The sequence below is a fragment of the Rousettus aegyptiacus genome, unplaced genomic scaffold (genome assembly GCF_014176215.1).
Source record: "Rousettus aegyptiacus isolate mRouAeg1 unplaced genomic scaffold, mRouAeg1.p scaffold_m13_p_17, whole genome shotgun sequence".
NCBI classification, from domain to species: Eukaryota; Metazoa; Chordata; class Mammalia; order Chiroptera; family Pteropodidae; genus Rousettus; species Rousettus aegyptiacus.
The window spans coordinates 28,130,268-28,154,786 of record NW_023416292.1 but is presented as its reverse complement, the minus strand read 5'-3'; the positions used below and the strand labels follow the sequence as shown (position 1 = coordinate 28,154,786).

The 24,519-nt window shown below is 39.8% G+C and overlaps 1 protein-coding gene across 2 annotated transcripts in view; it reads right to left on the bottom strand.

Annotated features, from left to right (window-relative positions):
- RNF115 (ring finger protein 115) overlaps positions 1 to 24,519 on the bottom strand; it is a 37,011-nt gene that overhangs the window by 1,952 nt on the left and 10,540 nt on the right. The window contains exons 1-7 of one of the 2 annotated variants that reach the window (XM_016143122.2): positions 20,741 to 20,795; positions 19,864 to 19,915; positions 16,807 to 16,864; positions 6,413 to 6,624; positions 3,683 to 3,748; positions 2,440 to 2,512; positions 1,429 to 1,522 (exon numbers count right to left, since the gene is read on the bottom strand). In XM_016143122.2, coding sequence (XP_015998608.1) covers positions 1,429 to 1,522; positions 2,440 to 2,512; positions 3,683 to 3,748; positions 6,413 to 6,624; positions 16,807 to 16,864; positions 19,864 to 19,915; positions 20,741 to 20,750 — 565 coding nt within the window. In that variant the 5' untranslated portion in view covers positions 20,751 to 20,795. Of the gene's footprint in view, positions 1 to 1,428; positions 1,523 to 2,439; positions 2,513 to 3,682; positions 3,749 to 6,412; positions 6,625 to 16,806; positions 16,865 to 19,863; positions 19,916 to 20,740; positions 20,800 to 24,519 lie in introns of those variants that run through there. The other variant, XM_016143112.2, reaches the window with a different exon arrangement.

The window sequence follows — 24,519 nt, the reverse complement described above, 5'->3', positions numbered from 1 at the left end:
CCAAATCTGGCTAATGACACCCTCTAGTCCATCCCCCCAGTGGCCGGGGTCTGCGCCATGCCCAAAACATTCAGGGCCCCTGGAGGCAGACTTATCACCCCTTCCCCTCTAACCCCACCGCCGTGGCCCAAACTCCAGCTCTTCTGCCTCGGCTGCGGTAACAGCCTCCCAGGTAGTATCCCCATCCCTCACTTCATCCCCACAAATGTATCCTACACTGGCGCCAGCTCGTTTTCCCTAATGCCAGCTAGGTAGCCATTCCCAGCTCACCCTTTGCCTGGATTCTCAGCCGGTAGCTCAAAATCAACAGGTTCAAAATTACGAACAGCACCTGACCTCCCTGCCCAAACCCGGCCCGCTCGCAATCCCCTCATTCCCGATGATGGTGGCCCCACCTCCGCAGTTACAAAGCTGCTGGACCTTAAAATCGTCTTTGATCCTTTCCCCTCCTTCGTCCCACTATGCGATCAGTGACGAAAGCCTTTCTGCAAAACCCTTCCTTTCTGTTAGCGCTGCCACCACCTCCTGAACCCCACCTGGATGCTGCACCCGCCCCTTAAATTCCTGTTCCTGCCTTCTTCCGCTTCCAGTCTACTGTAGACACTACCTCCAAACGAAGCTACTTTAAAAGGCCACTTAAAGTTCCTCGTCCCTCCACGTGGGGACCTACAACACTTACGTTCATCAAAATACCCATCCACGACTATTCTGCCAGTTTCCGAGCCCTCTGTAACAAGGCCGCACCCTTCCTATCCAGTCATACCTCCCGTTGGTCCCCACGCCAGATTCCGTCTCGGGCCTGATGAGGTCCCTCTCCTTATACCTGATTCAGACACCATGTCCATGCTGACATTTTTACATCGGTTCATACTTTTCCCTAAATAGAATGACCTAAGATGGCCCATCCTGTCTTTAAAATCTTCTCTAAAGTGGAATGTGTGGGGAAAGCAAACCCCAGTCCAAAATAATGTCCTTTATCACTCAATTCCTCTAGTGCCTATAAATAAAATATCTATGTGTAAGGTACCTAACTACAGCTGACACAGACAGATGTGAAACAAATTCCCACGCTCATTTTTTTCTCTTCCTCTATCTCCAAAGTCAGTAGCATTTGCTCAATAAGATTTTTTTAGTGATCTAGTTGGTGAGTTTTGCTTTGCTTCCCCTCGTAAGTTCTTCAAGAAATCGAGTCCTTCCGTATCTTTGTACCTTTTTATTTCCCGCATGGCATCTAGGTAAGGGACACGGTAATTGCTCAGGAAATGCAACTGACTAACGGTAATGAAGAGGACGGGCACCTTCGACAGCTGGCATCCAGGCAGGAATCCCAGGAGTCCTGCGGCTTCGCATAAGAACCTTAGTATAGGAAGGTGCTGGAATGCTGAACAGAGATCAGAAGATGACAGAATAAAATGAAAATGGACCTACCCACTTGTTCCTGAGTTACGGTCACGGTTGGCAGGGATGTGATCTTCTCCTTATCAGCTGGGGGAGGCCCTGTGTTTTCCAGTTGTCCTAAAAGCTACAACGAAAGGAAACGAGAAGTGGCAGCCACCTCCCTCTCCCCAGGGAGTGAGCTGCTCCCGCTGAGGACACGCAGCGCGGGCCGAGGAACGGCAGCGCTAACTTGCGCGGGCCTCGGAGGCCTGGGTCTCCCTCGCCTGCTGCCAGGCCACTCGGGCTCGCTTTCTCATTTCTAAGCAATATTTGTGTAACTCCACAGACAGACCCATCACTCCAAGGCCCACCTTAGGCATAAAGCAACTTCAGAGGCAGCAAAAAGGGTTGTGTTGTCATGAATAAAACTCCAGCTTAACCAAAAGTAATACTTAACTGGTCCAAAAAGTTCATTCTGCTGGAAGAAAGAAAAGGTGGGAGTATGGAAAGTTGCACAAGGCAAGCCAAGAAATAGGTACATCGCTACCTGCAAGACTTGGATAAAAACAACAACATGCTTTCTATTCTCAGTGAGCCACAGGGGAAATGAAAAACCAATTAAATTAAAATAAACATAAACGAGCGGAAGCAATTACACATGGCACGGGGATGCCGCCTTCGGCTTCCTTCCCCTGCATCACCCCATCAGGCAGAAACCCCTGCTCCAGCACGTGAGCAGACCCTCCTTTGCGGAGAAGTACTTGATTATAGACCATCATAGGGCTGAACACGAGGCCAAAAATATAAGATGCTGTGTTTTACAGGAGAAGTCTTTTCTTTTAGAGGTAAAGTCATCTTCCAGAAAGTCCCTCAGATACAAAAGGTAAATGGATGCTGACCTAAACCTGTAAATCATTTATCCCTTTAGTAAATACAAACCCACGAGCTCAAAACATTAGGGAAAGCAGAGTGACTACCGTCTCAGAAAGCAGCAGCAGGAAAGCAGGAAGGCTACGGAACCGTGAGACACACTGAACACAACCTGGAAAGGCAGCTCCTCACCTGGGTTACAATGGCATCGAGCCCTGTCTGACCCCAGGCATAGTCCCCAGGGTTGGAGTGCAGCAGCCCGCTCCTATAGTTGAGACGAGACAGACAGCATTAGACGGGAGCGACCGGGCTCTGCCTTACACCACAGAGAAAACCGGCGGGGCGGCAGGGGGGGATCCTGGTCTCTCAGCCCTGGAAAATCACCAGATCTCTGGAATCAAGTGGCAAAGAATTTCACAGGATTTTCAAGGTCAAACAGATTATCTAGAGGTAGTCAGTCTCTCATTCTCTAGGAATTTTTACCTAACAGAATGGAACCTAAAATGTGAAGCTGCCTAAAGTACCAAATGACACTCAAAAGCAAAAAGTGACAGAGTGACTCACTTCCTATTGGTTAAGAAAAGTTTGTCTTCTCTGTGCCTACTTTAACATTAAACATAAATGAAGCTGCTTTTTACGGAGAGTTTTCCCTCCGTGACTGGCCAAACTCCAGCTGACTTCCATCGTTCAAGGCTGCCTGGGTCCCAGGGGCGAGGGGCTTCCACACAGAGCAGTGGCCACAGCAGCCTCACCTCACTCATGACCTTATTAGAGCACTTACAAAACAGACCTGGTGGCCCCTCTTTTGGAGCCACTGGCACATGACCCTGGATGACGGATGTCCAGACTCTCTGGGGGGTACATGTTTACAGAAACTAAAGCCTGGGAACTGGGTAACTGTGTAGATGAACAGAGGGCTCTCTGAGCAAAAAAGCTGTCTCTGGCAGAGTCAGAAGGGGCAACATAATCATCCGGACAAGAGGAAACTCCATCTTTACCCTGCCGTGAATGAGTACCACTCTGATACTGAATTATAGGCTTCTGTTTCTTCTGACAAACAATCTTACTTTGAAAAAAGGAAGTTAGGTGGTAAGTTTTCAATTTCGGAAATTCTTAAGGAATAAAGGCATCGCATATGATAAGGAGAAACCCACAAAACAGATGCCCAGCCCGTTGGGGACCATCTCACCCCCCACCTCAACACACCCTGGAATTATACACGCTCAGCGCCCAGACATCCCAGGCCCTCGCGAGCCTGGACGAAAAATAAGTTCTGATTAAGTTTGAGTTTAGCGAATAATGGCAGTGTAACGGCCTGGCAACCACACCTATATACTCACCTCCACAGCTCTCCTCACTAAGGCACGGACACTAACTATAGTACCTAAAATGATGCTCTTCCAGCAAAGTAAGACAGAGGCAGTTAGTTACTTACCAGGAAAAGGGGGATCCAGGAATCGCAGGATTTGCAAAGAATCCTGCAAAGAACTGTTGTATTATTCTGTTGGAGGAGAAAAATCAGATAAGACAATAGACCAATGAAAGTATAAATATCCACAGCCGACCAATCACCAACTCCCTCCCCAAGCCACGATGGCTTTTCACTATTACACAGCAGATAGTACCAGAAATCAGGCTGCTACCTGGCCCGGTGCTCTAGTGCTACTATGGCAACTTCCCTGACTTCTTCTGTTTTATATGTTATCTCATGTGATAGGCTAGAGAAGGATCTGACTGTATGCTGTAGCTTTCAAACTACGTTCCTTGGACCCCTGGCAGCGAGGAGGAGACTGAAAAGGAATTCTGGGCCAATCTCTCCATAACAACGGTAGTTCCATTGGACCTATTTATAAGATACTATTTAATGGGCCCTCAATTTTTTTTTTTTTTTGAGAATTCCATTTTACAAACACTTATCAACAAGCCATATTAAGTGCCTCAAATACTTACAACACAAATATAAACAGATGTTTGAAACTTGGCACATCTACCCAGCGCTTTATCCTAATGAACTGGTCTTTGTTACTCAAGAGATTATGGAGACAGAGACAAAAGTACTGTGTTTTTGTCTATCAGATTAGAAGAGATAAAGACTGATAACATCTAACTTGATAGGAACGTACAGTGCACATTCAAATACTATGGTGAGAACAGAATTACAGCCTTTCGAAAGGCAATTTAACAACATCAATTTTTAAATGACTATACCCTTTGTCCTAGCACTTTCTCTCTTAGAATTTCATCCTACAGAAGCGTCTCCATAGATATTCACCCTCGGTTGAGATAAAGGAGTTGATAGTGCACCACGACGGATACCTACGACCATTTTAAAAATCCAGACACTTAAAAAGTCCAGAAAATTCTTTTGAGGGCAGAGAAGAACTGCTAAAGAAATGACAGATAGAGGGTTCGGACTCCACAGAGAGGGAATAACCTTGGAAGGAGGCGCGGGCTTTGGTGACTGCTTCTGTTGACACTGGTCAACAGCAGAAGGCTCAGAGTCCTGTGCAAAGCTTCAATGAGACACAGAATTCACATCATTTGGCAAAGGCTCAGGAGGCATCAAGCACAAAGCAATTTTCTCTTCAGAACATTTACCAAATCTGAGACTATACAGGGCAACAAATAAAAAAACTTAAGTGAAAATCTTTCAAAAACAGAGCAGTGTTGTAGCAATCTCGGACGGAATTAAAGCTAAGGATCCACTAGAGGAAGGATCCTAAAGAATATATCACCCTCTAAGTTGAAACCTCTGGAGGCCAGGAATGAACCCGAAGTAGACCATCCTTACCAGGATCACCCCCTGGTGGCAGAGCAAGGAAGAGCAGACCACAGACCTAATCCAAAACTAGCGGTACAGCGGGTGGGAGGGGAAAAGTGCACGGGAGGTAAAAGTTTAGAGGACCCGAAACTAAGTCCAACACTGGGGCTTAAAGCCAGGTGGAGAAGGGGCAGCGATCTACGTGTAACTGAACTGGCACAGGACACAGTGGGTTTACCTCGGGGCACTGAAGTTCTTGATACAGCCTAAGATTTCACTGGCTTTTGTCCTCTACAATCCTACTAAATTGAATTTCCATATCCTGTAACTGTTCTAAGTTGTGTCTGCAACTGAAATTCACAAAGTAGATAAAAGGGGAGACAAACAGATGGACAGACATGATAAAGCGTAGCAAATACTAATAGTTAGGTCTAGGAGGCGTGTGGCAGGGAGTGTAGGTTCTAGAACAAAACAGCCCAACAGGACTTTTCTGAGATGACAGAAATGTTCTATAATCTATACTGTCAAATATGGTAACTACTAAGCTCTCTGTGGCTGCTGAGCCCTTGAAATGTCTGGCTAGTGTGACTGAGAAATTCTGAGTTTTATTAACTGGTAAACGGAGAGAACTCTCTGTGGCCAGTGGCCGCTGTGTCAGATAGCGCAGCTCTAGGTTCACATCCCCGAGTTCAAGTCCTGGATCCACCACTGATCCAGGCTGCTGTAATCGCTTGAGTTTCAGTTTATTCTTATATAAAATGAGAATAGCAATAGCACCTACTCATTCATATGGATTAAATGAGATAATAAGCAGATAGAGCATGAAGCAAAGTCCTATATGCATATGGTGAACACTTAAAATGATTGTTTATTATCCCTACTAAAGGGGAACCATGAGATCAAAGGCCACCACTCAATTGATGTCTTGCTCACCACTATATCCCCAGAATCTAGCACAAGTGCCCTAGCATAAAAGCCACTCGGTAAACACCTGCTGCATGAATGTTTTGCAGTCCCAAGACTCGAGGTTTATTCCTATTAAATTTCATATTAAGTCCATCGCTCCCATCTGCTGAGGTCTTTTTGAATCCTAATGTCATCCAGCATATTTGATGACCCCCTTCAGTATCTTCTGAAATCTTGATAAACAAATACATCACCTATATATTAATGTGAGGCATTAATAAAAACATTAACCAGAGACCTGTATCATTAATTTTATCATCTTTTAGGTTATAACTGGTACTAGCTGAATAGACATTCGTTTTAACTTCATTTTCATTCTGTGTGTCTACATCTTGTCCACACAGGTAGTAAGTATGAAATCCTTAAAGATTAGATTATGCCAATGTCCTTCATCGAAACTACCTTTAAAGAGAACTTAAAAAATAACTGTGCACTCACCCTTCAATAGCTGGAGATCTGTCAGGACGAGTACTTCCTTGTGACCTGTATCTCCGAGTCATTGGCAGCCTTGGAGGTCGACTTGGTCCCCAGAAGTCAGTGTGAGTTTGGTGACCTCTTTCACTGGCTCTATTATCTTGGTCCAGTGGATTGCTACTTAGGAATGGTCTAAAATCTTGTATAATCATTGCGTGGTCCAAATTGCGCCAGAACTAGTAAAACCCAGAAATAAACAACATGTTACAGTTTCGAGAACAGGGGAGAGAGGAAACAATAAGAAATATCAAAAAAAAAATTTGTAACAATTTTCAAAAATAATTTTGAAATTCAGCAGCTCCAAACTAAAGCAGTACAGGTTTCCCCAATTTTACGGAGAAAAGAGAAGTCTTTCAAGTGCATGCACAGGGGTGGAAAAAACTTTATATGCTGCGAAACTTTATTTCCTTCACAGAAAAACCACAGGCCAATGCAAGAATCCTGTCCTTAACACTAAGCTCTTATCCACATGCCTCTGATCAAATTCCCCTTTTGAAATAAAAACATGCCCAAAGATGATCATGGACTTCTGTCCTAAGCATAATCCACCATTTAGATCGACATTATAACCTTGTATTTTTTCACGCATGACATCTGTGTAATAATGTAAGATTTAAATAAAATGAACGTATTTACGCACACTTGTAAAAAAGCATCAGCACCACAAAGTGGAGACAGATGTCTCTAAAATAGTTCCCTGGGTCTAAAAGCGGCACCGGAGGGCAGCAGCGCCAAAGCCGGGCCGCAGCAGCACATGGGTGTCTGACGAGACCACTCTGCGGTACGTACTTCCGTTGTCACTGAAAGGGTGTGGCTGGAGGTGGGAAGGAGTGGGGGGCTGTGTTCGTTGGGTCTGCTAAGAACTCACTGAGAACGAATGGAAAAATTACATTTTATTTATCTGGGAACACCAGATACTTTAAGAGTTCCATAGAACACTACTTATTTCACTCCATCCAACCAAGTACACGACCCTGGTCATAGCCTGGTCTTTTTGTTGTTTTAAAGTTTTAAATGAAACAAACATTATGCATGTACAACAACAGGGACAGAAAACCGTTCAGCATACCACCTTAGGTCTTAAGATGGTCGCAGCCCCTCCACTCCGGACTGGTCCTCTCTTCCAGAGACCCACACTTCCAGAGCCCCCTCCCGAAACGCGAAGGGGAAGGGCTGGCAGCCTGGGTGCACATGAAGCCGAGCTGACCCCAGACCCTACTCTAGTCTCGATCTACTATCCAGTAACTTGTAAGAACAATTCTCGAAATTAAGGAGTTTAGGGTCATCGATGTTCATTTTTGATGTTTTCCAGTTTACGATTTGCGTCCTAACGTTCAAAATGTTTCTTCCCTTTTTAATTAAAATATACACAATAGAATATCAAATATAAAGCGTAAACGGTCTCTATTCACTCAGATGTGACCCTTGACTTTCAGTCTATTCCCCTACCAAGAGGTAATCTGGTGTATAAAATTCTAGATCTTTAACTATCTGTGTGTGTGTACACATGCTAGGTTTTGTTTAAAAATGGATCTATGTATGTACGCCTCCACGCATCCACTCAGCAGATACCGGTTGAGCAGGTACTGTGTCCCAGTCACTTTCTGGGAACCGTTAGGATACAGCAGTGAACAAAATGTTAAAAAACACAACCTCTGCCCTAACGGATTTCATTGTCAAGTGGGACAACGCACACGCTCCCTCCCTCCATAAAAAGGAACAGGAAACTGTAGATGCGGGACAGGGATAAGCGCTGTGGAGGGAAGAAGGCTGGCACCAACTCCGAACACACGTGGTCCTGCCATTCAAAGGAGCGTACCATGAATCCTTACACTTCATGTAGTCTTCAACATTTTTACTGTAATATATAGTATTTACACACGTAAAATAACATAACGAATGAGGTACAAAACATACCCACGTAACCATCGCTTAGCTCACGTCACCAAAGCCACAGAAACCTTGTGTCCCTCCCTACACCCGACCTCCAGAGGTAACCACTGCCCTCAGATGCCCGTCATTCTCTTGCTTTTCTCTATAGTTTCCCTACAAATGTATACATCCCTCAAAGTACCTTATAAATTATGAAAGTGCCTTATAAAAGCAGTTGCTTTTTGGGCTCCACAGCCATCTTCACAGGTACTTGATAACACACTTTAAAAAATCTTTCTCCTCTCAGCAAACACAGATTGTTTCTGCATTTAGCCACTACAAACAGCCAGTGTGAACAGTCTCACATACGTCTTCTGCTGCAGAGAGAGAGGTTTCCCTACCAGTGGCCTGTACAACTTTACATGTCTACACGTCTTCGCCTTGACTGGGTAATGCCGAACTGTTTTCCAAAGTGGCTGCACCAACTGACACAGCCACCAAGAGGACTATGTGAAATGCTGACAAGCACTTGATAGGACTTTTTTTTTTTTTCAGTTTTTATCAATCTGCTGGATAGAAAAATATACCTCGTTATACAGTTTTGTTTGTTCTTTGGTTTGTTTTTTTGTTTTCGGTTAAAGAATCCATAAGTTATATTTAAAATGCACGTCCCTTGCCCTACTCCAAAAAGTAAACATAACACGCCTACAGTGGGCCTGAAAGCCACCCTTCAGCACTTCAAGCATGGCAGGTCTATTAGTAATAAACTCCCTCAGCTGGCATTTATCCGGGAATGTTTTCCTTTCTCCTTTGTTCGTGAAGGATAGTTGTGCCCGACTCAGAATTCTCGGTTGACAGTTTTCTTCCTTCGCCACTTTAAATACGTCACCCCACTGTCCTCTATGCTTCAATATTCTTAGGATGAACACAATTTGGCTTACGATATATTGGCGGATTCTATTTTTGTTGTTTTGGGTGAATTTCTGCAACTATATTCATGAGTGAATTGGCCTGTAATTTTCCTTTTGTGTACTATCCTTGTCTGGTTCTAGTATCAGGTTATACTAGCCCCATAAAATGTATTGGGAAGTATTCGTTCTCTTTCATATGATCATCTTATAGCACAGAAATAGAATTCCTGAATACAGCATTTAAAATTTCACTAGACAGGACCAAACTACCCTCCGAAGAACTATACCAATTTATACTCCCAACAACGTACGAGAGCTTACCTTCTCTAATACTTTTAACGATATCATTAATTTTTTATAAAAATTCTAGTATTTGAAGAACAAAAAATAATATGCGCACTAAAAACAATAAGAGTTCTCAATATATTAGTGAGGTATAATCACTGGCTTCGAGTCTGTGCAACATTTAAAAATCCAAAACTATACTTGTCTTCATTAGGTGATGTTTTCCATCCTCTATTTCACTTAGGTAAACTATAGGAAGAAATCTGATTTCCTTACTATATAAAAAAAGTTGCACATTTGCTTGCAGAAAAGAATTCTCAAAGCAATTATTTTCATTATGTTAAAACTAAATATTTGAAAATTTTGATAAGAAAAATCAAGTACCAAGCTCATTAAATAATCTGAATTGATAATCACATTAATTATCACATCTAATATACGTAAAAATTCTGAAGGAATACAATCGCAAAGCAGTTTCAAAAGCAGCAATAGGCATTTTGTTACTTGTCTGGAAACTGCAAATGAGAGCAAATGAATATTAACAGTCAATGTATTTGTCTCGAAATAACTGTGCCCAGACCATAGAACACAGGATAAAAAAACACACCAAATTTATACCACATCAACACTAAGGATAAGAATAGCTTCAGGTCATTTGTCTCTGAGCCAACTTAGACAAGCATAAGAAAAAAAATAGCTCATACGACAAAACTGGGTATTCAGGACATTGCTTACGTAAGTAAAAACAAATACAGAACACTATTATAAAAGTTTTAGTGAAACATTCAAAAGAATCAGAGACAGTTTATTTGACAAGTTTTGTCTTGAAAAACTGAAAATGTTACTTTGAATGCTTCTGAAAACACGCGGGCTGAAATATTTACATATTTCCAATATCAAAAACAGGATACACAGTATCTTCCATTTAGCAGAATCTGCTATAAGCTAACCACAATCACAGCAGCACCTTTTAAAATATTATGGTCTGTTCCTCAAAAAGTTAAACAGAGTTAGTTACCATATGACTCAGCAATTTCACTTACTTATATATACCCAAGAAAACTGAAAACACATGTTCACACAATAATTTGTACATATTCATAGGAGCATTTTTCATAACAGATAAAACATGTAAACAACCCAATGTCTAACAACTTATGAGTGAATAAACAAAATATAATATAACCATATAATGGTATATTATGCAGCCACAGAGAATGCTACCACTGGATGAACCTTAAAAAACATTACAGTAAGTGAAAGCAGTCACAAAGGTCACATATTTTATGCTTCTATTTACATCAAATGTCCTAAATAGGCAAATCCATAGGGATAGAAAATAAATTGGTGGTTGCCTAGGGCTGGGGAAATTGGGGAGGAAAAAGAGTAATGGATACCAAGCTTCTTTTTGGGGTGATGAAAAAGTTCTAGAGTTAACAGTGGTGATGGCTGTACATTTTGAATACACTAAAATATACTAGAACTGCTGAATTATATTAAAAGGGTAAATTACCTGGTATGAGTTACATCACAAAAAATATTACGGCCTACAAAGATGAGTCGAATGAGGATGAACTTGTTGAAAACATCAAGACAGGGAACATATCCGTCACCCCCAAACATTTTCTAATGCTCTAGCAAACATCTGGTACTCCCTCCCTCCTGCCCCTCCCCGCCTCCAAGAAACCACTGATCTTCCTGTGGTTTACTTTTTTTTTTTAGAAATTTGTATTTTCTAGAATTTTATGGGAAAGGAATCACATTATACATACTCTGGCTTCTTTTACTCAGCTTAGTTTGAGACCCATTCATATTACGTGCATCAGTGGTTTGTGCTGAGCAGCACTCCATGTGATTACATTGCTTAGTACTCCGTGGTATGGGTAGACCACAATTTGTTTATCCATCCACCTGTTAATGGACATTTGTGTGCATACGCACATGTGTGAATACGTGCTTTCTTTTCTCTTGGGTAAATACTTGGAGTGAAATGGCTGGATCATACAGATGTATTTTTATCTTTTTTAAAAAACAGTTGGCCTGTTTTCTAAATTGGGTGTACCATTTTTACATTCAATTTCAGTTGCTCCACAGCCTCACCAACAGTTAGTATGGTCAGTCTTTTCCATTTTAGCCATTCTAACAGCTGTGTAGTAGTATTGCACTGTTTACTCTGTGTTTCCCTAATGACTAATAACGTTGAGCATTTTTTGCATGCTTATTTGTCATCTTTGGTGAAGTAGATTATTCAAATTTTTTGCCAATTTCTAAAAATGAGTTGTTTTCTTACTCCATTTTAAGAGTTCTTTATTAGAGTCTGGCTACAAGTCCTATATCCTATGAAAAGTAGAAATTTTTAATTTTGATGAAGTCCAATTTACCAATTTTTTTCTTTTCTGGATCATGATTTTGGTGTCATATTTAAGAAATCTTTGTCTCATCAAAGGTCACAAAGGTTTTCTCCTATGTTTTCTTCAAATTTTATATAAAATTTTACATTTTGGTCTATTATCCATCTTGAGTTAATTCCTGTATATGACTTAACATATTATCCAAGCTCATATTTTTGTACTGTAGATATCCAATTGTTTCAGCGCCTATTGATTTCAAAGGCTGTCGCTTTTTCTCCTGGATTGCCTTTGTAACTTTGTCAAAATCAGTCGTCTATAGTTTATGGGGGTCTTTATCGGGACTCTTTTCTGTCCTTTTGATCTATCTTGTTGGCAATACCAGTCTTGGATACTGTAGTTTTAAAACAAATCTTTAAATCAGGTATTATTAGCTCTCTACCTTTTTCCTTCTTTTCAACTTTATTTTAACTATTCTACATTCTTCTCACGTCCATATGAATTTTAGAATCTACTTGTGAATTTCCATAAAAAGTTGACTGGGCTCTTGAGTAAGAATTATACTGAATCTATAAATGACATCCCAACAATATTAAGTCTTCTGTTCCATGAGCAGGATATATTTCTCCATTTATTGGGGTGATCTTTAATTTCTCTATATCATATTTTGTAGTTCTCCATGTTCAGATTTCACACATCTTTCCTGAAATTTAAAGCATTTCATATTTTTACACTATTGTAAATGATATTTAAAAATTTTTTGTTTGTTGCTTATATGTAATAATACAATTGATTTTTTGGGGTATGTTTTTCTTATATTCTGCAACCTTACATAAATTCATTAGTTCATTAGCTTTTTTATAGAATCCACCAGATTTTCTACATAAAAGATCGTGTCAACTATGAATAGACAGTTTTCGTTCTTCCTTTCCAATCTGGAGGCCACTTATCTCTCTGTCTCTATCTTTCTATCTTACCTTATTACACTGGCTACGACCTGTAGTATGCTGTTGAACACAAGTGGTGAGGCGGGATATCCTGGTCTTGTTCCTGATCTCAGCTGAAAACATTCCAGTTGGTACTGGAGGGGGTCATGAAGGCAGAAGCAAAACTGTCCTCCCAGATTACTGATCTCCCCCAGCTAACACAGAAACTACTCCCAGGCCCTTGCTAATTAATTACGGGGTTAAATTACTAAACCCAAAGGTGAAAAGGAGGGAAGAATCAGATCTCTCCTTTCCTCCTCTAACTCTTCATTCATTCCTCATTATTCCTCCCTAGCGGAGAAGTGATGTATCTGATTGTTGAGCAGCAAGAGCCTAGCCTCTGTGAATTCATGAAGTTCATGTATTAGGAAGCTGCACAAACGCAAGAGAAATGGTTGTGAGTATGCACGCCTGCTCCGCAGCCTCTCATTCCCGGGGGGTCACACTGTATAGACAGACCTACATACTGTTCGCTCGGCCACAGAGCAACTGTGTTCTAACATTTGGCTGAATAAAATAAAGTCATAAAATATATAATCCTTGTAAACTCTATGGAGACAAGAAGATCTGACATAATACTAAGTAAATTTTAAAAAGCAGAAATACAATATGGCATACTATTTGCTTGCATCTGTAAAGTTATGAAGCATGCATGTGAGAAATGGAAAGTATCATACAAAAAGATAAAGCTAAAATATGGTAATGAGAATATGGAAGATTTTTCATTAAAAAAAAAATATTCTTAATGTTGTTATAATATCTTTCGGTATGTACCTATGCCTCAGGACAAAACCTGAAAGGAAATGTATAGAGAAAGGCAGCTCTTAGAAAGTGGGATTCCAGATATTTTTTCACACTTTTTAAAAATTATCATTATAGTGCTACATGTATACTGAAACAAATTTGATTTAAATAAATATAAATCATACTGCTCAGAACACCCTGCCCTTTCATGCAGACTGGGAATTCTTTTTCTAGGAAGCCATCCATCTAGCTTCTGCTGATCTGAGACACCAGCCATAGCCACTGAAGTGATGCACTCAGGCAAGCTGAGACTCAGATCAGATGTCTCTCATTGGCACTGAGGTCATGGTCAGAAGCTCTCAAGTAATCAGTGAAACCCTCAGGTAGCCATGGGCTCAAGTCCCCAGGATATCGTTGGGGACCTCAGCAGAGCACTGTCCTCTCCCTCCACAAACCGCCTGCCACGTTTTTAGATTCACTCTCCCCTGACCCTCGCCCCCCTCCTCCCGCCCTCACTCCGTCCTCACAGTTCCTCCCTGCCCCGGATCCACATAAAAAAAAAAATTCAGTACTGATTGTTAGAAACTGCTTGGACTAAGTCTCTTCTACTATATCTAATATTTGAAGAATTCAGCTATTAATTAGCTAGTAATTGCTAATTATAGAAAATAACTTCTTCACTGTACAAGCAGCTCTGGCTAAAGAAAAAAATAGAGCAAAACTGAGAGCCTTTGCTGAAATTACTAACTAAAATATGGAAAAGAAAAATAACTTTGGTTTCTATATATAATTTTCTAAGTTTTTCCTACAGGAACATGAGCATAAAACCTATCTTGAGATAGTGTTTCTCACCTCTCTGCTCATCTAAATTCCACCTACCCTTCAAGGCTCCAGTACTTGAAGCTTTGTTCTCGCTTCTCCATGAAGTCTTCATAACGGCTCAAATTCATGAAGCACTCGCTATGCAAAGGCGCACTGGCCTCATCACCAGCCTGTGTTAACTGACCGACCCTTCGCATCCCTGTGATGAAGGTAATATCATCTTCCTCAATTTACAGGCACAGAGGGATTCTAAGGCTAAAGTAACTTTGTGCGTGTTACATAGCAAGTAAGTAGCAGACCCAAGATCTGAACTGGGCGATCTGGGTCCCGGCATATCGCTAGGTCATCCGATCTCTCCTCCTGAAGACATGAGTCTCCCAAAGACACCTGCGGCCCAGCTAATCTAACCTCTTCCTTCTGTGCTTGTTTCGCTGACCCTACAGTAAATTTACTCTACTCTCTGTACTCCTTGTTGTTTTCCTGTTTGTTTCATATGTGTTTGCACAGTTCCCCAACTAAATTATAAATTCCTAGCAGGCAAGGCAACCATATTTGTTTCTTGCCCTTACTTGCTGCAGAGTGCTGTACATAAAGCACTCAATATAGACTACTTAGCTGACTTTTTTAAAACCCTGGCAACTTCTCTATTATAAAGACAGACTTTTTTCCTACTTTTTAATGCAAACTATCATTTAAAAAGGAGAAAACTGAAATATTCATGCATGATGACAAGGGAATTCTACAGAGGGAAAACAGGACATTATCATGCCCTTGCTACAAACCCTAAAGAACATGAAGTCACAAGCTATGACTAAGCAAAATTACTTTAACACCTGAAGGTTTGATACCTTCTGCCGTCAGTGTCAGATTTAGCATTACTAAAGTTAGGAAACTGACTGCACATTTATTTTTCTTCCTAACGCATCTCCTCCCGGTGAGTCATATCTATAAAACTGACAGACCAAGTATTTCCATTTCCTAAAAGAGAAACCAACACTTAAGAAAAATCAGAAGTTTCTTCTGCATATGCATAATCAGTAAGTGACAATTTGTGTTATCAGGAATAGCACACAAAGGAGAAAAAACATACTAAAATCAAAGAGACCTCCAGGGCCGGCGGGTAGAATAATTTTTAAATGTTTTCTGATGCACCCAAATGAGAAAATAAAAATGAGTTCAAAGACATGACCGGACTTGAGCCACACTTTAATCCACCCATGTAGCAAGGCAGCTCAAAGTTAACCACAAAATGTAATGCTGGCTCTTAAGTACTACAGACCATTACTAAAACAGGACTATTTCCCACAGATTTCATCAATTTTCTCCACTATAAATCTAATAACATAAAAATTTAAGGAGCTACAAGTCCTAAGATAATTTTCAGAGGATAAAGGAGAGAAGCTTAGGGTCTGTGGGCTTCTTACTGAACACCACTTTTCAAATACACTGCTACAATGGTTTTAATCTATACACAAATACCAAAAATTCTGCTAGCTCAAGGCACTTGGGCTATCTCTGGAAAAGGCTAATGTGATCCTAAAACAAAGAAAGTCTGATAATAGGATTTGACTTTTTTTCCCTTTAGCATCAGTTAGCTTTCTAAAGCCAAAGTAAGTTCATGGCAACAGCAGCAAAAGCAAGTCGGTCTCTAAATGATTAAAAACGAAGAGTATATAATGCCACTGGCCAAATGAAAACTAAACAGGAGATTTTTAAGTCAAAGTGAAAAAAAATTACTCTGAATTTACTATAAAATTCATAGGTGGACACTAATACCTTATTTGCAAATCAGTTAAGAGTCCCTCCCCCACCTCCAAAAAATATATATATATGGATGCTTCATTATAAAAAGAACCAGAAATTAATTATAGGTCCTATCTTGAGATCTGGAAGACAACTTACCATTAGTCTGGCCCCCTAATTCCAATTATACTTAATTACCATGCTCACTGGAGGTAATCTCTAGGAACCAGTACCTAGAAGTTGAAGACTATGCCTTACAGTGACTTCTACAAAAACAACTCCTGGCCTGCTCTTTACATGGCTATGAGGCCACTAAGTAGAATCTGCAACACTGGTATTTCAAAAACCACACGAGCTTTTTATTTTCACGCCACATACATAAGAAGCAGAGAACAGAACTGAAACCACCACCATGCTGAAAACAGGACAGCTTGAGGCTATTACTCTCTCCTAAACGAGGGTTTTAATTAAACAAAAGCAAAATGCCAAAGCCCCAGCTACTAAAAACACAAACCTTTCTGAGGCCACTACTGCTCACATTTCCCTATCCATTCTGTTGTTTTGCTGCACTGGAAAGTGAAAATATGTCATGATTTTAACTTCCACCCACTACCCAAAGCATACTTAAAAGCCAAAGGGAAACTCACCTCTGCAAAATGTGTTGACGTGCTATTGTCCATCCGGCTGCCGCCACCACCTAAAAAACTGAAGAGAAGAAGGAATGAGTAGTGATTCTATTCCCGGGAGCAAGCCTCCCTCCCGGAAGCTAAATATAGAATGGTACAAAGAGAACAAAGCCCAAGAAGGAAAAATTACTCATCCCAACATGACACCTACAAAGGAAATTATGAAGAACTGGCATGTGGATTAATCTATGAAAAATATTACAACAAACTACAAAATCAAAGAAAAATCAAGTGAAATAATGGGGAAAGGGGTCACCATAGAAGGACCCACAGCCAGCAATACAACTCAAATTTTACTTTGTAAAAGAAGAAAAGCAAACGCTTATTCTCGAAGATGCTAAGAAATAAAACAAAGTATCTTGAAACAATATTTCACTAAAAAAACCCATTTGTCCACCAGATGAACACACTGAAGACTGTATAATAGGAACAATTTCTTGGGAATGATGACAGGTAGTAATGCAGTACTATAGTAAGCACTTCCTAAAAGAGCTCAATAAACACGGTTTCTTCTGATAGTTTACACCCTATTCTTTGATTACTCTACACATCCTCACATCCTCCAGGGCCCATCTCAAATGCTACCTCCTTCATTAAGTCTTTTCTGAACTCACCGACCAAATGAAACTCTTCCTTGCCCATCTGCACTCTGACTTTGCCCTAAATTTTACCTTGTATTATAAATACCTAAAACTTTCCTCATTCATTTCTACACCTTTCCCTCTGTTCATTAATATAAATTCAGAGGGTAAAGACTGTTTTTTGTTAATCCCACCAATGTATGTAGAGTGTTTATTATATGCCAGACATTATGCAGATCAGTCATCACGTTTGAACACCCTGCAATAGAATATTCTATATTGATAACTTGGAAAATAAAAGTTGTTAAATTAATATCACATGAGTAGATAAAAAAAAAAAAAACCTACCTATTCCCAAAGATAGGAAGAAATATTAGATCCCACTGGCCCCATAAAATTTGCAGAGAGGAGAAACTGGTAATGCTTTTGGGGAAAGTGGGGTAGAAAGAATCGAAAGAACTTCTAGATGACACTTTTACTACAAGACACACCGAAGTGCACAAACGTGTACACATACTCACCCTAATGATATAAAGTCCACAAACTATGACAAATAGCTTTCATTTTCAAAAGTACAATACCAATCCAAGCACCGTGCTGAGCTCACTGAGGAAACACACCCTGGTTAGTCAGGAACCAAAAGTGAAAAAGCGAAGCTAATGCCATTCTCCATGTCATCATTCTCAGGACTCATTCTCATTAGAAACCATTTAACATCCATATTTGTTTCAGAAGATAAAAATGCTTTTGTTAAAAATACCGCAAATGTAGAACAAACCCAAAAAGCACCCTACAATCCATGCCAAATAAATAAATAAATAATTGGACTGCCGCGTACCTTTAAAAAAACAAAAGTTGAGAGTCTGTGTATCCATTTCATCACTCAAGCTGAGACAGGCTTCCAAGGCCGTTTCCTGCCTGTTCCACATATTTTCAGGGATTCAAATATCCTTGGTAATTAAAGCTATAGACTATCTTTTTTGGGTTCTGCACTCCCTGAAAATCCCTCAGCTTTTCCTTTCCTTCAAATTCCTTTGTATTTTATGAGTGATAGGGCTAATCACAAAAAAGGGATAATAAAAATAACCACATTGTTCTGAGAAATGTTACATGGCTTAAGAAAATTCACAAGGTGCCTCTCTAGATAAATGTCTAGTAGCAAATCGGGTCCAATAGCAAGTATTTACATGCAAGACTTCCTTATTAGTTTGTACCATCCACTATTCATCACTGTAATTGCTAAATATTCAAATCAGCAAATGTTTATGAACTTTGTGGAAGAAAATGCCATGCTGCCTCTATAAGAAAAAGATTTCGACTATTTAAAATACAAATCTCTCAAGAGACATCTTTGCGTCTGAGTATTTGCTACCCGCAGCACCTGTGCAGAACGACCTTTGAGTTACAAAGGCACAAATAAAAGAACTGTTAAGTCAAGTAACAGAATCCACAGAGTTCACAGGTTCTCTGCCAGAAAGGATTCACTCATCCTGCAGTTACTGATGATCCTGATTTACAGCCACACTCTGTATACAGGCCTGAAGAATCCAGGATTACCATTTAATCCGAGATTACTCAGTGGCTGGCAGCACTTGTGGCTACAGCATTTAGCTTGTGGCTACAGCATTTACCCCGAGATAACTCACAGATTACAGTCCCACAGGCTGCTGCAAAATATCTCACTTTTATTATTTCCCCATCACTCTAGTATATCAATAATCTTTGGAAACAAATGGTATCGTTCTATTTATAGCATTGTTTTTAAGTAGTGGTATTTCCATTAACAAAATACAGAAATTCTTGATCGCTGAAAATGTCAAATCCTAGAGAATGCAGTAGCATTCCTACGTGGGATGCTAAATAGTGCTCGAACAGTTGATAGCCAAAGACTCATTTCATGAATTCAATTCATGTATACATTTCTGTGACATCAGGATTAGAGACAAATTCTGTTTAGAAATAAGTCCAAGAATGGTTTTTATATTTTATTTTCACACTGAAAACCAGTCAGATTTGCTTCAGCCTCAAAAAGCATGTTTATGTAAAATTAAATTAATGCTGGCCGAGAGCTATACTTTTTTTCTAAATGGGAAATAGGTTAAAAACTTAGAAAAAAAGTAAGCTCATTAATTGCCCCCCAACATCCAATATGTTCTTTAACGCATGCAGAACCTAAGTACTTAAAATAAGTATCTGATGCAATGATAATAGCACAAATAAAAAGCTATCCCCAATTAGCATGCCATCCACACAAAACTGCTAATTTTGCTTTCAAGTGTAGAGTCTGCATTGTGTTATTTAAAACCAAAATTATTAGATCAACATGTAAGTGCTTATACCAAACTATATATTCCATGCCATACACTGCCTCAGAAGCTCCAACTCATTTATACACATAACCACCAATCGTTAATAAAGTTAAACTAATGGTACATACTGTAAAATGTGTAGTTTTTCCTGGTTGTGGAAGAGACCTTCGACTTTAGATTCTGCCAACAGCAACAGTAAAGGAATTATTTATTGCATTAAAATCTCCCAAAACCAGATTAAAAGCAGCTTCAGATTAAGAGTCTTTTTGTCCAGTCAGTACTTCAACTGTCCAACTCATGTTTAACCATACAGCCACAAAAGAACAAACGTGCCACTATCTTTAGCCAAAAGAGGCCATCTTATCAATGCTATTCTACTTTTCATTAAATTTTTATAATTTTATTCACATTAACCAAGAATATGTAAGTCACTTTCAGAAATATTTCCCCTTTTCATAAGACTAACGAGAGCCAATTCCAAGCATTACAAACCCAAATAGTAATATTACAGTAGCAAGATGGCATACTATATTTGACCATGATAATCTTAATAAGAACAAGGACTCAAAGCACCCTCAAGCAGAGTAATAACTCAGTTTCCCTGGCTAGGACCCAGCCTGTTTATTTTATCAGATATCTTTGTCAGGACCTCCTCTCAGCCCAGCAAGAAGGGGAAGCAGCAGTTTGTCTTCAAGCAAGAGTAATCACTAAAAACCAACCAACAACCTAAGAGAACCTAAAGTCTCAGAAAATAAATGGAAACTCTGGGAGAAATATCGAGGTTTCCAAGGAATGCCACACACTATCAGAAACAAATCCCTTTACACCCACTACCACATCGCTTCTCAAATTTTCCCATTCTTCCTCTTCCCTCTGCCATGCTCCCCTCTCCCCACTGGCCTTTCAGCAGAGACTGAAGTTATAAAACAAATTCCTTTCTACTCAGTCAATCCAGAGAGTAATTTTGGTAACAATGCCTGGTTTATTCACGAGCTTATACAATACCTGGAATCATCTGTCACTTCTTCAATAAAGCCTGATTCACATCTGGGACAAATATATTCCTATAAAAGAAAGGAAAAAATAAACAAAAGTCTTTCATTAGGAAATTAAGAATGTAGTTTCAGAATAACATGCAGTACATGAGCTGATGCTGTGAAATGTTTTAAGTGCTTGCTCACTCCCAGAATACGTTTTTCTGGTATACTCTGCCAAATAACAGACTCCATAAGATGTCTGCAAAATGGCTTAAGTGGTTCCCACTGAAAGCTGAAAGTCAGAATGTCAAAGATTTTTTTTCTTTTTCCTAATTTGATTTTTTTTTGACTGGAATGAATTCATTTTCTAATTTTCTCTTCCAATCTAATGAAAAATCTCCACCGGAGATATCAGAACAGTAAGAGATTACATAATACTGATGGGCACAGAAACTGCTATTTTTTACTTACTACATACACAGAGGACATATATATACTGAACCGCAGCATAAATTGATTTGTAGACTAGGAATTTACGATGCAGTTTTATAATATTTCTAAACTACTTTTGATTACCAATGATTCCAAATAAAACTTAACATCAGACCCTGATTACCCAAAGAAATCTTGGGAAACAACAAAGTAGGCGGTATCATGCTCCCTGATACCAAACTATACTACAAAGCTACAATAATTAAAACAGTATAGTACTGCCATAAAAGCAGATCTATAGGTCAATGGAATAAAACAGAGAGCCCAAAACTAAATCCTCATTTATATGATCAATTAATCTATGATAAGAAGGCAAGGATATACAATGGAATAAAGACAGTCTCTTCAATAAGTAGTGTTGGCAAAACTGGACAGATACATGAACAAAAAGGAAACCGGATCACTTTTTTAAACTACATACGAAAATAAACTCAACACAATCATCACGGAAATGCAAATTAAAACCACAGGATCTCACTTCACATCTGTCAGAATAACTATCACCAAAAAATTGACAGACAACAAATGCTGGCAAGGATGTGGAGAAAAGGGAACCCCCATATAGTCGGTAGGACTGTAAATTAGTACAGCCGCTATGGAAAACAATATGGAGATTACTCGAAAACTTAAAAATAGAGCTGCCATACAATCCAGCAATTCCACTGCAGGGTATTTATCTGAAGAAAAAAGCATTAATTTGAAAAAATATATGATCAATGCACCATTACTAAGTAACAGCCAAGATATGGAAGCAGCCTAAATGTCCATCAATATGTAAATAAATTAAGATGTGGTGTGTGTGTATAATCGATTACACACACGTGTGTGTGTGTGTGTGTGTAATGGATTATTATTCGGTAATAAAAAAGAATAAAATCTTGTCATTTGTGACAACATAGATGAAATAAGTCAGAAAAAGAAAAATACTGTATGATCTCTTCTATATGTAGAATCTAAAAAAACAAAAACAAGTGGAAAACAGAAACAGACCCGTACAGAGACAGGCTGATGGTTACCAAAGGGGAGGGATGGGGGGTGGGAATAGAAAAAAAATCAATCCAAAATATTGTAAATCAAAATTAATTTTAGACTATAATAAAGAATACAAAACACTCAAGCAAAAAGGAGCTGCAGCCTGTAAGGCAGATTCAGGGAGCAACCTAAACTGTGTTCCACGGGTTAAAGGGGAGGCCCCTTTTCCAGGGAACGTTCCCGCCTGGGATCTCAATTAGGTCTGTTTTATGTAAATGAGGCATCCAAATTATGCAGTTCTGACTGAAGAGGGCAGGTCTCGGCTGACAGAGACTAAACCCCGGTTTCCCCGGCTGCTGACTCAGATGTAAACAAGCAGGGCGGAGCACCGGAAGTCAAGTTCAGTCTGAGGTTCTTCCCATATGCAGAGTACGTGATAAGCCCCTGGCAGAAATCAGCCGCCAGACTCTTTTAATATTTGTAAAATCTGGGCCTTCAGTTGACCATGGGGAGTCCACCTCAGTAGATAAATTCCTTTCCTGGGTTCACGACAAATGAATTTTTCTTATTTGGAGGGCCACAAAATAAATAAACAAAATTTCAAGTCTATCTTTATCCAAAATTATTTTGTTCATTTCTTTGTTTACTTGCAAATCACCTAACTCACCCATTAAAAAATAATCTCTGTAAGGAAAAAACTTAACATTGTTATTCTATAGAAATATTAATTCAAATAACCAAATAATTCCATTACATTAGCTTCTATTTCTTTCAGTCATGTTGGGGAGGGAAAACTATCCTTTACCTTCAAGTTCTTCTGGCTGGACAAATAATCAAATTAACACAGACAGATTAGTAGGAGAGAAACAGAGTATAAAGTTTAATAACACGCACACCCCCCGGATACGTGGGAGAGACCCAGGAGCCCTGGGTAACACCCCAAATGGCGGGAGCCACCTCCTTCAACTCCACATTCACAGTTAAAGACAAAAGGTGATGCTGGGGGTAGGGCTGGCTGTGGGACGGTGGGCGCTACCTGGACAAACACAGTAAACAAGGCTCAGACTGTCATGCAGATTTAAACCCAAGCCCTCTTCTCCTAGGTGAAGGCAGGCCTGGTACAGTGAAGGACACACCTTACAAGTGGAAATGTCCTTTTACAAAGATTAACTTCTACTTGATTTTCAGAGCCCCCCCATGTCTGCCATTTCTTAAAATTAACCACCCTAAAATAATAAACATTCCAAAAATGGCACGTTTTGAGGTAGCAAATTTTGCTCCCTTATTGTACATAAATCTTTCTTTTAAATAAATAATATCAAACCTTTGGCTGATAAGAATACACTTTATACTGCCTCATCATAGTTTTAAAGAGTATATTTTAACTACTGAGTAAAATAGATCTGAGAAACACATTCTTTTCATTACACCACATTGATTAGAAGTAACTATGCTTTTAGAGAAAAAGATAGGAAATATAATATTCTATTGATTGAATGAAAAAGTCTGTGGCAAGGCCAAATGAGTTGAGGCCTCGGAAAATTCAGCAGCCATCCAGCCCCCTTAATTAGGATTAGATGCACAAAATGAAATGCATCACAGCCCCTGGGCCAGAACTCCAGACACCTTGCACTTCATGCCAACTCACATCTCTAGGTCAAAGATCCTGCTTTTTTCTAGACTTTTTCCATAATCCCCTGTGATTATCCCTTTTCAAGCCAGGTTATAGTTCCTCCCTTTTCAAAAGCATCAAGCGAACCCCAAAACAAAGAAAATAGAACTTCCCTGTTCTGTTCCTTCCCACGGCCACCTTCTTGGTCTTTGTGAAGACCTGTTTCTCCACCGGTAAACCTAGAACACTAATGCTGTCCTTATTTTTTCTCTCCAACTCTCCTTTGGGAAAACAAAAAAACCGTCACTCTCATTTATGTGGCCCACCACTCACTCAAAAAAAAGTCTCTAGTTTAATAAGCACTTTAATTTAGGTCTCCATGAACTCAAGGAATTTGAAGCAATTGTTCCCCTGGCTACTAATCAGGAAGAAAACCAGTTTACAAATAAAGAAAACACCAGGCCACAATTTTGATAATATACGAAGATATCTTATACAATTTAAATACTGCTGAAGAGCTGTGATTCAGTTCCAGGCCGACAAAACTGGCTTCTTATTTACGGCCCCGCTCCCCTAGGATTCGGGGCTCTGCCTCCGCACTCCAGGCCATGGCGGACCGTCAACATCATGAGGGAGGCCGAAATGGGCTGTGCAATCAGCCAACCTTCTTTAGCTCATTGTGTAGCAAGTCAGAAAATCAGGTCAGGGGACAAAGCGTTACTTGATAGAAG